The sequence below is a fragment of the Ahaetulla prasina genome, chromosome 3 (genome assembly GCF_028640845.1).
Source record: "Ahaetulla prasina isolate Xishuangbanna chromosome 3, ASM2864084v1, whole genome shotgun sequence".
Lineage (NCBI taxonomy): Eukaryota > Metazoa > Chordata > Lepidosauria > Squamata > Colubridae > Ahaetulla > Ahaetulla prasina.
The window spans coordinates 192,234,023-192,249,216 of record NC_080541.1 but is presented as its reverse complement, the minus strand read 5'-3'; the positions used below and the strand labels follow the sequence as shown (position 1 = coordinate 192,249,216).

Below are 15,194 nucleotides of genomic sequence, written 5' to 3'. Positions count from 1 at the left end.
TGAATTTTTCCACCTAACACCCTGAAATAATGCCCATCTTGTCTCAGGATTTCAAAACCATATTTCTGAGACTACAAACTACTTGCAAACAAGATACTCTATTTCGAATAAACTGCTCAATCAGACAAGCAATCAATAAACTATAGAAAATATCATTTTTATTTTTTGGGTCACATACAAGTAAGAGTGTGCATAAACGTTTGGAATAATTTATAAGATCTTTACTGCTTCTTTGACATCTCAGAACTAGAATCTAAGGCAGAAACAATGCTACAAATAAGAAAGAGCTGTACCTCAACCAACTTTAGGCAATGCCATTAGGTTAAAAATCTGGATATGGCTGCATAGAAGAATCAATTATGGCAGAAAATTTGTCCAATAGGAAATGGATTACTATAATAACAGGACTCATTGCATATATAGACCAACAAACAACTGACAGATGATAATAACTTTGTCAGTACCAACCTAGGATGCAGTTGATCTAATGAATTCCAAACAAAAGGCTCCATGTGCTATTTCTAATTAATGTGTAGATTTTGCACCGAATTAATTGAGCTTTTCCTATTTTTCACAACATTAGAATTTAAATATAGTGAAAAACAAGTTGCAACTTACTGAGTCATTATTATACAAGAGTAGCATTGCCCTAATTAAAAGGCATTGCACCCAAAAGGGGAGCCAGATCTACAGCAGTGGGCAGAAAAAGTGGGAAAGAGAAGAGAGCTATGCTGCTGGAATTGCCATTAACATGTTTGATTCATCAATATAAATAAATTGGTATGCTAAAAAAGCTGAGTAAGTGAGACATAAACTTTTCCTTTAACAAGCCTTTACTTATCTCAAAGCAAAGCCCCTCTCCCCCATTCCCTCACCTCTCCAAATGTGTCTTCCAGTATAGCAGTACCTTTACAAAAAGAGTATCAAAAAGGGAAGAAGCCCTGAATTTATGCAAATAGGTACCTTTCTCAATAAGACTCACCATTATTTAATGCTATTTTAAGAGGCAAACTTGCTCCCCAGGAAAATGTACAGCCAAATACAGCCTATTTTCTATCAGTGTATTCAATTTCTTTCCTTGAAGCCACTGACAATCAAACATTTTCATTAATTGTAACTTGCTGAATTTAGTTTGGCAGTAGAATCAAAAAAGGAGGAGGGGAGATCATCAAATGTGAATGCTGCGGATTCTTATTGTTTGCCTGGCTCAGTATACTTCCAGACTTTCTGGATAAAAGCAGTGACTTCTACATGGCCTTGTTAAAAACTTAAAAACTGACACACGCTGAGTGTGTTAGCCAGTATGTCAGGAGAACATGTGGCAGCTCCAGGCGGCCTCAGGCAAAAGCCGACTGCCTACAAAGAAGTTCAACAGCTTTATCTCATCTTCTTCCCTACAGTTCCCAGCAAAAGATGGTTAACATTTAGTATATTAATGCTGATGTTTCTGTACCTCCGAAGGAAACTGGGTGCAGGAGGAGTCTTTTTTACCCTTTCATAAGCCTGGGGCTTTCAGATGTAGCAGACATAAACAAAAATAGTAAGGCTTTGTTAGATATTTGCTTTAAAGATTACTAGCTTTATCACATATTGGATGAGATGACTATAACCCCAAGTATGAGGATTAAAAGAAGCACTTATTTGTTCTTTCAGCCTAGTAACTGATCTCTATAATGAAAAAAATTAGATTTATCTCTATCAAAAACTGTCATACCTGGTCTGTAAAACTCCAGTCATCCATTAGATGCCAGGAGAATCCATCATTCATTAGTCCTGCATTAAATCTGTGGGAATACAGTAGCACCAACCAGCCTCATTCCAAAAGCAAAAGAACATACAACATTGAGGCCTGTAATTTGTATCAGAATTAGGGCTATCATGTTTGGACTACAAAAAATCCAGATGACCTACTACATTACAGCAACTTGTGTCTTTTTCCTGTCACCTAATGTGTGTCTGGAATCTTCCAACGCATACCATAGGTGTGAAAGCAGTAAGGCAAACATTTCATCTGAATTCAAGTCGAAGTGTTTCTATACCGAGCTACAGACTGAGTTCGAGTGATAAAGCTATGTAACTTTAGATCTGAGATATCCTGTAAGCCATATCTATGACGACTAAATGTTTTTGGGATATACAGCTGTGGAGCATAGCCTACAACATCATGTCATATAATACAGTACAGCAGGGGAGGTTTTTTTTAAGTGGATACAACTACATAATACTATAGCTGTAGAATTTTTGAAATTTCAAATCCAACATTTAATGTATGACACACTTGCATCATACACTAATGTAGGAATGCTAAGGTGCACAGCCTTCTAAATAGCTATACAGCAGTTGACATGAAGTGTGTTTGCAGGCCCTAAACCAAGTTTCCATAAGGATCTACAGTGTTTTAAGCCTTTTAAAAATTCATAATTCTGACAACTCTCAGTGATCTTTAAAAGTGTTATTTCAATGCCAAGTAGATTTTACTGGTAAGCAGCCAGCAGGACATATTACACAGTTTCTATTTTGCTAAACCAATCCCTCTAACATTAAAGGATTTGCCAATAAATATAATTTTCATAAAATATATTTCAGACATTTAAGAAATATTCCAAACACAGATCACGCCCCATTAGAAATAAAAATGGTTTCAAATGGTGACATAGCATCAACATTGCCTTCCTTTGAATTATGAGATTTAATCTTTCTCTAAGATAGTCTTCTGATAAGGGAAAAAGATGGACAAACAAAAGTATAACTCAAAACAATCCACAGAGGTACGCCTCTCCTGCAGTGAGTGACACCAATAGTATATGAAATCCACTTTATCAGAATCTGACTGTTTGTAAAAGAGGACTTGCCTTATACATTTCCTAAATGGCCTATGTCATGCACAATTCACTTTGGTTTTTAAGGAATCTAGTGATTCCTTAATCACCAGATTTTGTATGTGTGCATATGTGTATGGGTGTGTGTATATATATATATATGTATGTATGTGTGTGTGTGTGGGTGTGTATATGTATATGTATATATATATATATATATATATATATATATATATATATATATAGGTCTTTGGTTATTGGGTTTCTCCGTGTAAAATTGGAAGTGTCTTGGCGACGTTTCGACGAAGTCTCATTCGTCATCTTCAGGCTTCAGCCGTGCTTCTGGGAGCAATGTGTGATCGCAGCTGTTTCTTCCTTTTAAAGGAAGAAACAGCTGCGATCACACATTGCTCCCAGAAGCACGGCTGAAGCCTGAAGATGACGAATGAGACTTTAAACGTCGCCAAGACACTTCCAATTTTACACGGGAGAAAACCCGAACAACCAAAGACCTATATACAAACACCCGTGAAAACCTCAGAAAACAAATATATATATATATATATATATATATATATATATATATACTTACATACACATACATACACACACAAAGAACAAGGATCATGTTTTGCTTAGGACAAATTTGCTGTTCAACACATGGCCAAACTCACACAATAAATTAACTGTTTGGCAGCCCCTGAACTCGTTCTGGAGCCAAACCAATTAAGACTTTAATGTGATCCCAATTTCCTTTTTCTGAGGAAAAAAAATGAAATGGAGGGGGGGAAAGGAGGGGAGGGGGTCAGTAAGAAAATCCCCCTTTGCTTTATAAATCCTTGCCAATCATCCCAGATAAACCTATCACCCACAGTTCTCAGATCTGCATTAGCACTCCTAAGCTCAAAGATGAGGCTACAGCTGAACACACATGGTGCTCAGTGTGTCTGACTCCTGCCATGTGTTTTCTATAGCTTCGACATTCAATCATTTAAAAAATATTTACAGAGCTTTGCCTTTAATCAAAAAAACATGGCTAAAGATAAAGCAAGCTTAGTGCAAGTTACTGTTTCTGTTACTGAAATGCCAGAATGATGTCATCAGATAAATTTAGTTTCCAACCCTGGAAAGTTTTATATGCCTTATGCTCCATGTTAACAACTGAAGAGGGACAAGACTCTTAGGGAGTACAGGACACGCAGAAAAGTTATTCTGAGGAAATGACAGACAAAAGAAAATATTAACGTAATTGCTCTAAGAGTGATGAAGAAATGAAAGCATAGAAGAAAAACTAATTCCACTATTGCTTGCTCTTTAAAACAAAAAACAGTAATTCAGTTTGCATGAGGGGATACAATTATTTCTATCCAAGAGTTAAGAAGGCCCAATTTTGCTTCAATGGTGTTATATCATTAAGTATTGAAAGGCTGTTTGCTTGGATACTTAAAGATCTCTACATAATAAAGACTGAAGTCAATTGTTTAGAAAAAGGAATTATCTAGAATATTTCGCACTCAACAGATAAATCCTCTTTCTCTTATAATCAGCTTAATTAATGCAAGGCTACCTTTTCCTTAGAAAATTGTTGGGGGCAATATGTTGACTCTGTAAACTGTTTAGAGAGGCCTGTAAAGTGGTATATAAGTCTAAGTGCTATTGCTATTTCATATATGGTTGAGTGGTTTCCTATGTGGAGACTGATGGAAGAAGTAGAACAGACATTCCACATCAGTGGTCACCAACTGGTAGTCCGTAGACCACTGGTGGTCCGAGAGAAAATTTTGGTGGTCCGCAGAAAAATTATTTGCATTTTTTTATATTGCACTAAATCAGGGGTCCTCAAACTATAGCCTCTGGGCCGGATACATGCAATGAACATTTGTGTCGCTGCAGAGAGTCTCCCACTTCAGGATCTTTTTGTGCAGTTTCAACCAGAAGGCTGAAGCAGACCCCACAACAGGGTCTGCTTCAGCCTCCTGGTGCAGGGCTTTGGGTGAAAGCTGGAGGAAAGTGCCCCTGGTGACAAGGAGCCAGAGGGCCTAGTTCCAATGGGACTGCATCATGGCCTGGAACTGGCTGACCATCTCAGACCGCTGAGCCTCCAGGCGCCGGTACCTGACATGCACTCCTGCAGTTCTTCCCTCTGCTTGGAAAGCCTATGTTTGTAGTCCTGAGTTCTGCTGAGCCTCCTTCTCGGTCAGATCCAATTTGAACTGAGCCAGTTATTTTGGCAACTGTTTCTCATGGTGGCTGCTTAGTTACAACAACTGCTTCCTGTTGGGGCCCTAAGGAGCCTGGGTGGGGAGGCAAGGAGTGACTGGCAGGGGAGGGGAGAGTAGAGGCTGGCGAGGTGTCCCTTGATGTGAGTGACATTGAGTTGGCCATGCCCACCCAGTCACAAGACCACCTAGCCACGCCCACCCAGCTGGTCATTAGGCAAATCATATTAGTGGTCCGTGGGATTTAAAATTATGGATTTAGTGGTCTCCGAGGTCCAAAAGGTTGGGGACCCCATTCTACATGACTGTAGCTCTTTTAATCATTCTTTTAGTAAAGTTTAAATAATCAGTCCCATAACTGACAACAGCAAGAAAAACAAAGTATCTCATATCAACAATGGGAAAGTGTTACTATTAATACATAAATCTCCAATATTTGGAAATGGTGATGGTTCAAGGCTTAGTTCAAATATCATAGCTTGTTCCGATGTAGTTTAATTTCAGATTAGTCTGTTGTAAGCCAGTTTAGGACTAGCATGTTTGAACATAGCCAACTGGAGTGGATACAAACTATGGTCAGGCCATTCTTACTGAGCAATCTGACTTTACCCAGTAATATGAAAAATAGAAATATTTTATAAGATACATCAGCTACAAATGAGGAATGGATTTGTTCTTAAGAACATGAGCATAAGGAAAGAGCAAAAAGAAACACTAATGATTTATAAATGTGTCAGTACACCTAGGCAGCTTAAATAAAGTCCAAACTTTAAATTATTCTGCTGAGATCATTACTGACATTTAAACAAATAACATGATTCTTCAGCAGTGTTATTTCAAACCAATTAAAGATTAAGTAAAGGACACTAAATATTTACTTTTGTTAGCTACTTAAGAAGGAACCAGCCAAGCAATGGAAAATATTAAAATTCTAAAATGTTTGTTGAATTTTAGGTCTGGCATCTTGTGAGATCATCTTATGATGGCAATCACTAATTTCAAAAATAGAACGACTGTTCCCCATTGAGCCCTTTCTAAAAGTTTAATTCTAGTCACAGCTATTTAATGAGGATAGAAGCAACAAGTAAATCATGTTCAAGGAAAGATCAAGAGCATCCTTCCATCCTGGATTAGAATTTTCTGAATTTAAATAATAGAGTTCAATGACAGAAGTATCTAGCAAAAAGAAACCATATGACCAGTGAACCAAATGAAAGAAACTCAACAATAGATTCAAGGGCAATTTGGGCATTATCGGTAAGTAAAACAGGTTTCAGAGGACATAGAATAGAATAGAATAGAATTTTATTGGCCAAGTGTGATTGGACACACAAGGAATTTGTCTTGGTGCATATGCTCTCAGTGTACATAAAAGAAAAGATACGTTCATCAAGGTACAACATTTACAACACAATTGATGATCAATATATCAATATAAATCATAAGGATTGCCAGCAACAAGTTATAGTCATACAGTCATAAGTGGAAAGAGATTGGTGATGGGAACTATGAAACGATTAATAGTAGTGCAGATTCAGTAAATAGTCTGACAGTGTTGAGGGAATTATTTGTTTAGCAGAGTGATGGCCTTCGGCAAAAAACTGTTCTTGTGTCTAGTTGTTCTGGTGTGCAGTGCTCTATAGCGTCGTTTTGAGGGTAGGAGTTGAAACAGTTTATGTCCAGGATGCGAGGGATCTGCAAATATTTTCACGGCCCTCTTCTTGATTCGTGCAGTATACAGGTCCTCAATGGAAGGCAAGTTGGTAGCAATTATTTTTTCTGCAGTTCTAATTATCCTCTGAAGTCTGTGTTTTTCTTGTTGGGTTGCAGAACCGAACCAGACAGTTATAGAGGTGCAAATGACAGACTCAATAATTCCTCTGTAGAACTGGATCAGCAGCTCCTTGGGCAGTTTGAGCTTACTGAGTTGGCGCAGAAAGAACATTCTTTGTTGTCCTTTTTTAATGATGTTTTTGATGTTAGCTGTCCATTTGAGATCTTGCGATATGATAGAACCCAGAAACATCTATAACTAGTTGCTTTTCTGGATAAAACCAAAGCTCATCTGATATGATATCCAGTTTCTAAGAGGCCAATTAAGATGTTTTCACTCTGCTAGTCCACAGTTCTAGAATATAAGGCAATAACTTTCTTCTGATGATGATTTCAAGACCTTGTTTTGGAATTAAATCTCTCTCTGATCCTGGATGTGATATATGACAGTACCTGAAGAAGTGTGTCAGAAGCCCCTCCCCACTTCAGGTTAGAAATTAAGTTTATTAAACTAGGACTTGACTAAAGACAAGAAAACAAACCTGTGGAGAAAAAGACAATTGATGACTACTGGTCATAATTATTAAGTATTATTTCTGCAGAGCAATCTAAAGAGAACACTATTACTTTCTATTATTACTATTACTTTCTATTATTACTATTATTACACTATTACTATTACTTTGATATGGACTTCCCATAGGCCCGTCCTATCTACCTATCTATCTATCTATCTATCTATCTATCTATCTATCTATCTATCTATCTATCTATCCATCCAATTTATATTGTCACCCATGTATTTAAGAAGCTCTGGATGTGAATGAATACATTTAAAAAACAACTAAACTGCCTTAGTAAAACCATAAATTATAAGATACATGTACGCATGCTGGGGTTCCATCTAACAGAACAGAATAACAGAGTTGGAAGGGACTTGAAGGTCTTCTAGTCCAACCTCCTGATCAGGTAGGAAACCCTATAGCATTTCAAACAAATGGTTGTCCAATCTCTTCTTAAAAACCTCCAGTGTTGGAGCATCCACAACTTGTGGAGGCAAGTTGTTCCACTGATTAATTGTTATGTTAGGAAATTTCTACTTAGTTCTAGGTTGCTTTTCTCCTTGATTAGTTTCTGTCCATTGCTTCTTGTCCTGCCTTCAGGTGTTTTGGAGAATACCTTCTAATATCCCGTCCACACTGTCTGAAAGAAGTGAATGCTGTCTTTGGGCCAGCTGATACCTTTCTGTATGTATTTTTTGTTCTTACATAATAGATTATCTCTAATTAACAAAATGTATTATGTCAACGTGGTTATAGCCATCAGCTTAGTTAACTTTCAAAATAATATTGATCAAAGTTTATTGAAAAAAGGATATCATACAACAAAATGTATTGGAAATTAATTTTTAGAGGCTACTACCTACTGTGGTAGGTATAAGCTCTTGATTATCTTGTCTTCGCTTGCGAATTAAGTATGGTCAAGCCAATTCAGAATCTGTCTGTAAAGCAGGAGTACAAACCAAAACCAGGAAATCAAAACATATTTCATAAGAAAGCAATGACAAACTGCTTCTTTACTGTTGCCAAGATAACTATATGGGTGTCTCCATGAAATCAAGAGTCAGACTTGCCTAGGAGATTTGAATTTACCTTTTAAACACACAGCTTTACTTAATATCCACTTTAATTTTATTTCCACCTGTTTCTTTCCAAAGCTACTAGATTGCTCATTTTTTCTTATTACAAATAATAATTTGAAAAGACGAGAACAAAAGGGACTTATGATATCCCAATTTAATTTTACGATAGAGATATTTTACCAAATTGCTAAATCACCGTTTTCAAGTTAGACAATGAAGCAGAATAATTATGAAATATTGCCAAAATATTAGGCAATAATATTGCCTAGTATTAGAAGCATATAAAAATAACATATTCCTTCAATGTACTAGTAATATCATGAAATGACCTATTTGCTAAAAGCTTGACTATTAATTAAACAGTAATGGAGAAAGTGGACAGGCCTGATTGGTTTTACACTAGAACTCAATTTGCCCATAAATTAATTTGCCAATTTGCAATTATTCTTGTTGTTGGCTGTGAATCGTAAATTGCAATCCATTTAATAAAATGGAATTTAATAAGATCAATCTAATAAAATAGGCAAAATCCATACCTGCACATGACTTGCTTTAGAAAGTTAATCTGAACTATAGCAAAAGCTTTTTTCAGCATCCAACAGTTAAAACAGCAGAATCCAATCAATCTTGAGCTGCATCCAAAATATTTATTAATGTATATTATCTAATACTTATCTGTTTTTAATAGCTAGGGTGTCTTAAAAGACTAACATACTTATTTTCACATAAACTTTCACACAAATCAGATGCATGTAGTACAGTCCTGAGATGGGGATATTATTATATATATAAACATCTGTTGGGGAAGATTCCCACAGCTGTGTCAAATCTTTTCCATGGTGTTGCCAAGAAAACAACTTGGACATGTCCATGAAGTCATCAGTAGTAGAGTTCAGCTCAAAGGAGATTTACTATTTATTACCTACTGTGAATGTTGCAGAGGCATTTGGCTGGCTGCTGTTGGAAACAAGGAGTAGGGTTAAATGGACTTTGGTCTGATCCAACAAAGCAAATTACAGTGTATATGTTGTTAAGAGCTGTCCGGCAGCACTCACAAATGGATAATTATGTCAGAACTAATACTAAGAAAGCCTCATTTCCAGGAACAGGAAGGTACCATTGGGATCCATCACTATGAATCTTGATGCCCCCAGGATGGTAGTGAAATACAGATACTGAATTTTTCTTCTGTGTATTTCCCTGCACTAGTTTGGAGATCATTATTATTAGTTTCCCAACCTGAGATATTCACAGTACAGAAAAAGTTTAAACACAGTATGCAAATATTATGAACAGGCAAGTGTTCCTTTTATTTGCTTTTATGCTCAAACAATTGAGTAAAAGAATCCTATAGTATTAGCCTTCAATAAAGGAAAACAAAATGTGCCAAACCTCAAGAATATAAAGTAAATTCTTATTGAATTGCCAGACCAACAAACTGTGCACAACCATCACAAAGAGAAACAGTTTTTATTTACTTTCATTGGGTCTTTTATCAGTGGTGGTAGGTTTTTTTAGCTTGATTTCAAGCCCAGAGGCAGTATCTTTTTAAGCGCCAATTGCATCACATGAGTATTGACTATAATGAATATTCAAGTATTAAAAGAAAACTACTTAAATGCTCTTGAACCCTTCTTTATTGTCATCTTTAGAGAGGACCTTTCTTTTTTTTACAGCTATCTATAGTAAGCAGTCAAAGTGGTACAAAGAATAAAACGCTGGACGTAGATTTGAGCAATCCAGCTTTAATTTACTGCACAGATCAGAAATTCATTTGGTAACTATGTGTCTATCATATTTTTTCTCAAATGACTTTAGTACAATTAAGATCAACTGTGAATCTAGGATTCTCAAAGAAAGATTACAATACAAATACAATAACTTTTGCATTAAAATCTAACAAAATTCTCTATTTGATCCCCCATGGGAGTATATTTCACTTATGAAAAATTTATGGCAGCATCATACTACTACTGCTAATCATAATTAACAAAATCACAATAGTCACTTGTCTAAGATCAGGACTAGAGAGTAGGCAAGCCTCAAATGACTTGTCTCTTTTAATACAAAAAAATACTTTTGAAGTTACATTAACAGAGATGGAGGTAACAACTAGGAAATGGAAAGTGTTTCAAATTCAGTCTTTTGACTCCAATTTCTTCAGAAGTCAGATGACTAACCACAGAAATGTTATTTAATCAAATACTTCTAGCTTTCAGTCACTGAATCATGAAAGAAAAAGAGAATAGTTTTAAATAAAAAAATAAAGCTATTATGAAAACTATTACTGTAATAGGAAAATAATATAGAAATATTAGTAAGATTACTTTAAAGTATCCTCTTTAGGGGAGGGGAGAAGGTAGGAATACTGGACAAAAAAGGAACACTCCTACAATGCCACAAGCAACAACAAGAATGAGAACATTTCTACATGTTGGGAAACCCCAACAAAAGGGAGGGACAAATAGATGTGGTTTCATTTAAAACAAAATAGGATGCAGAAAGCCAAGATGGTGTGTGTGTTGAACTTTCAGGAACGTATATAAGAATTTCTAAAGGGAGAGTTGTGTTACTTTACTGCATCAAACAAAGAATTTAGTGCATATCCCAAATGCGAGCAGATTTGTTGATGCATTTATGGAATAAAAACTACTTTATAAGATGCATGACATGCTATGTGAAATTGGCAGATCATGATAAATAAGACATGTATGAATGATGTAGGTGAGGAGGGGAAGAGAGAATTAAACAATAGGACTAAATTTACCTAAATGCATGGAAATGTAATTGTTTTTAATAATATGATTTCATTGCTTAAATGTACAAAAAAGCAAACATGGTGCCCATTCAAAACAGCTCTAATAGACTAATCTTAATTAGTTCTATACTTCTTAACATTTGTAGTGAGGAAAGATGGTCAATGGCCATCTAACTGAACAGAAACACACCTGCTGATAAATTCTATTCAGGAATTTCATGTCAAAAAAGAGATACCAGTATGTAACCTTATACTGAATCCTGGTAATGGCATATTAAGTAGGGTGGGTTTTTTTTTATGAAACTGTTATCCTCTTGGCCACAGCAAAATAAACTTCCAAGTTTAAAGCAGAAAACATTCAATTTCTTACTCCAAAGAGTTGCCTCAATTTTAAAATAGGTTGTTTGTACCTGTCTGGAAGTGTTTTAAACTCAAAACCGAGCTGTTTTTGAAATATTTTTAGAATGGGTCAGAATGTCAAATAGTGTACTATAATGTCTCTGTACTCTTAATAATTTTTAGAACAGAATTAGAATACTATAATGTAGGGATGAGCTGTTCTTCAGCACAACCTTTGATATAATCATGACTTAAGTGCATTGGAGAATCACTTGAAGAACCGTGTCCACTAAAGGAAGTGGAAGGAAGAAAGTACTACTATTGAAAGGAAAAGGGAAAAAAACACCAAATCACTAATACATGGGAAGTGGATCTTACAAAATATACAGATAAGTTAATTCTGCCTAAATTGCTATGTTCAGGAAGCAAATCAAGGTAAATAGTGATAACAGAATTATAGGATAACATTTATCTGAGAACTTTCCTAGGATTAAAATGTAAAATCCCTAATTATCTAATAAAAGATCAACTAGGAATAGTCACTAAACTAAGAAAAACAACAAATGTAATGCTAGTTTTTAAAATTAAATTAAATATATATAAACAGGTCAGATTAACATGCATTCTGGGAAAACTAGGGAAGATTACTAATCATAATAGTTCAGTATCACTTACGGTACATTACTGAAGATAGTATGCTTTTCAATTTAGCTACCAGAATGCAACTCCTCCCATATTTTACTTGTGTATCACTCAAAAACATGTGGTTAGCCTCTGTGTAAACAGAATGCTGGATTGTACAGACCTGGTTTGATCTAGCAAGGATTATCTAATGTTGCATATATCTAGATTATTGGGCTGCAACATAAATATTGCAATCTTTTAACCTTTTCATAAAATGCAGACATAATTGTGAACCCAATGATAACATGCTATACTGATTATTTATGCAGATTTTCCAGGCCAAATTTAAATTTCTGAAATTGACTTGCTATATGTTACAAGATCAAGTAATGACAGCTTTTCAGTTCATAAGGCAATCTTTGTATCAGATGACTAGACTGGTAGGCACAAGAGAAAGAAAGCCAATATCCCCCATATTTGAGGGATATGTGTGGGGCTATTCTGCTGACACTTAATGAGTAAATTCAGCACTGTTTCAAAAGTAACATACAATTTAAACTGTAGGATTATTGATCCTTGATGTATTATGACCTTGTTTTATGCTGCCTTAAGAGTTTTGCCTTAAAATGCAACATACAAATGTCTGAACTGAACAAATAAAATTAGTAAAATAGTCCGCTATTTTGATTCGCTCAGTCTTGCATAAATAAAAATTGCTGTCTCAGAGTACCACAAAGGATTGTGACACTATACATGTTGTAAGATCAAAACTTTGGTATAAATCATTTTCCTCTAGCCAGGCATCTTCCAACAATCTTAGGCTACAGAATTCATCATCCTCAACCAGTTGGCAACATGAGCAGCTTTGAACACTGAATGATTCCAGGTTATAATGCTGGAATAAATCACACTATAGAACAATGATGGATACATTTTACAATCATTTGAGCACAATGCTGTTAAAGATTACTGAATATAAGATGATTAACAATTTGTTTTTAAAATAATTTTTAAAGCTATCTGGGTTGAATTGTATGATAGTACACACTCTCCTCCCTCAAAAACAAAACAAATTGTCTTTCTACTATGGTTTCACTGGAGTAACATGCTGATTCTAATCTATGGTACTAATAAAGAATTGTTAACCCGACTGCTGTTGGATTTATATACAATCCAACTTAAAATATGGTCATTTATTCATGATTTATTTTCCATTCTTAAAATGTACAAAAACTCATAACTTCCCTCCACTGAGAAAATAGCACGGAAAAAGATAAATTTGAAACACATATACCCCCACACCACACAATGCCATTATTAAAGGGGAAACATGTAAATCTAAATCTGAGGACAGGTTTTTTAAAGCTTCAATATGCTATCATTCTCAAAAAACAAGATGGGAATATTCAAGATCACATTTACCTGAATTGTTCAAAACTAGTAACACTGGACCCAACAGCAACATTTCTCTAACGGAAATGAAGAATTTTTAATGTTTCAAGGCATTCCTAATAGTGATCTCTGTTCCAAAAGGAATACAGGTCTGTAATGCTAACACAAATGCTTCTTACATATTTATTTAATAAAGCTGATTATTCCACAAAGCAGGCATCCTTTTACTATTCCAGCACTATTGAGAATTGCAGTTATTTAACTGTCAGAGTGAAAAATGCAGAGTCAATGCCTGGTGTATATTATAGCAAATCAGTTCTAAATATCAAGTTCTTCATTGACCTTGTTTCTTTCTGATTTCCAAATGCTATCGCAGAAACATATACCAGCACAATCCAAAATATTAGGCAAACCAATCTACAGACAAAAGAAGAAAATAAAGACTTCTACAAAAACTGTTTTTGGTGAACGACCGAAGGAGGAAAAGGTTCCTCCGATGAGAAGTACCAAAAAGCAAAAACCCTAAATGGGTTTGCAGAAAATAAGAAACTACCATTTAGGAGAGAAGGCGGCGCCGCTTACATGATACAAGCTGGGTCCTACAGACCAGACTTCCCTAACTAAATAGCTCCCAGATGTGTTGGGACTACAAGGCCCATTATCCTCAGTTGAGGATGAAAGGGAAGTATCGTGCACACCTCCACAGGCCACCAAGTTGGGAAAGGCTGTTATAAATGAACGTGGAAACTATTCGGAAGGCAGGGGAGGGAAGAAGTAACAAGAGAACGGAGGACGCGACGAAGAGGGGTAAGGAAAGATAGACAACGTTATTCCAACCAGAGGTAAAAATGTAGCAAAGGAAAAGTGGGGTGGGGGGAGTGAAACCCGCAATACAGGAGGGAAGATGCGCGTACATTGCCTGGGGAATGCCAGAGGGAGACAAGCACCGCAGCCTGCCGCAGCCACGTCTACGGAGAATTAAGCCCCTTCCTGGGACTGCAGCCTTCCAAGCCTCCACAGAGCTCGGCGTTGCTCTGGCTTGCGGTCCGAAGGACGTGGGAAGCGCTAAGTGAGAGGATAAGCAGGAGAGATGGAAGGGAAGGGACAAGAAAGGAGGCAGCATCGCTGCTAGAGCGGAGGAGGATCTTACACTGCGAAGCTCCCGGAATGCCCACCATCGCCGATCCGGGCAAGGCAAGGACTTCTTCCTTTTGTTTCGTCCTCTCCAGCCGAGCCGACGGACACGAGCGCCAGCAAGAAAACACGGACGCTCCCGGCCCCGCGCTAGGCCTTTGCCTAGACCCCACCCCCTCCCGTGACGCCACTTTGCTCCTCCCACCGCGGTCTGTCGGGGGGGGGAGCGGTTGGAGTTGCGCTATGGAAGGTTTTTTCGGGGGGGGCAGGGGCGGGGGTGTTGAGAGGGTGGGCTTCGCAGTTGCAAAAGGGGCGACAGATTCATGTTCTTGGACCCGCGTTTTGTTCTGAGGAGTTTGGTTGTCTTGAGTTCAGTGGAACTTTCTTCCTCAGGAAGGATTACGAACTTTAGGCGTTTTTAGTCGTCGAAATTTAACTCCTTAATGAAATGAAATTAACTCCTAACATGGCCGTGAAAGCTCAATGTTTAATAT

The 15,194-nt window shown here is 36.7% G+C and overlaps 1 protein-coding gene across 5 annotated transcripts in view; it reads right to left on the bottom strand.

Moving 5' to 3' along the window:
* The window catches only part of CBFA2T2 (CBFA2/RUNX1 partner transcriptional co-repressor 2), an 86,817-nt gene extending 71,967 nt beyond the window's left edge, over nt 1-14,850 (bottom strand). For 2 of the 5 annotated variants that reach the window (XM_058176297.1, XM_058176299.1), the window contains exon 1: nt 14,717-14,850. Coding sequence is in view for 1 of the 5 variants with exons in the window: in XM_058176300.1 (XP_058032283.1) it covers nt 14,717-14,744 (28 nt within the window). In the remaining 4 variants the exon portion in view is untranslated. The other 3 variants (XM_058176300.1, XM_058176302.1, XM_058176303.1) reach the window with 3 other exon arrangements.
* Nucleotides 14,851-15,194: the final 344 nt, after the last annotated feature.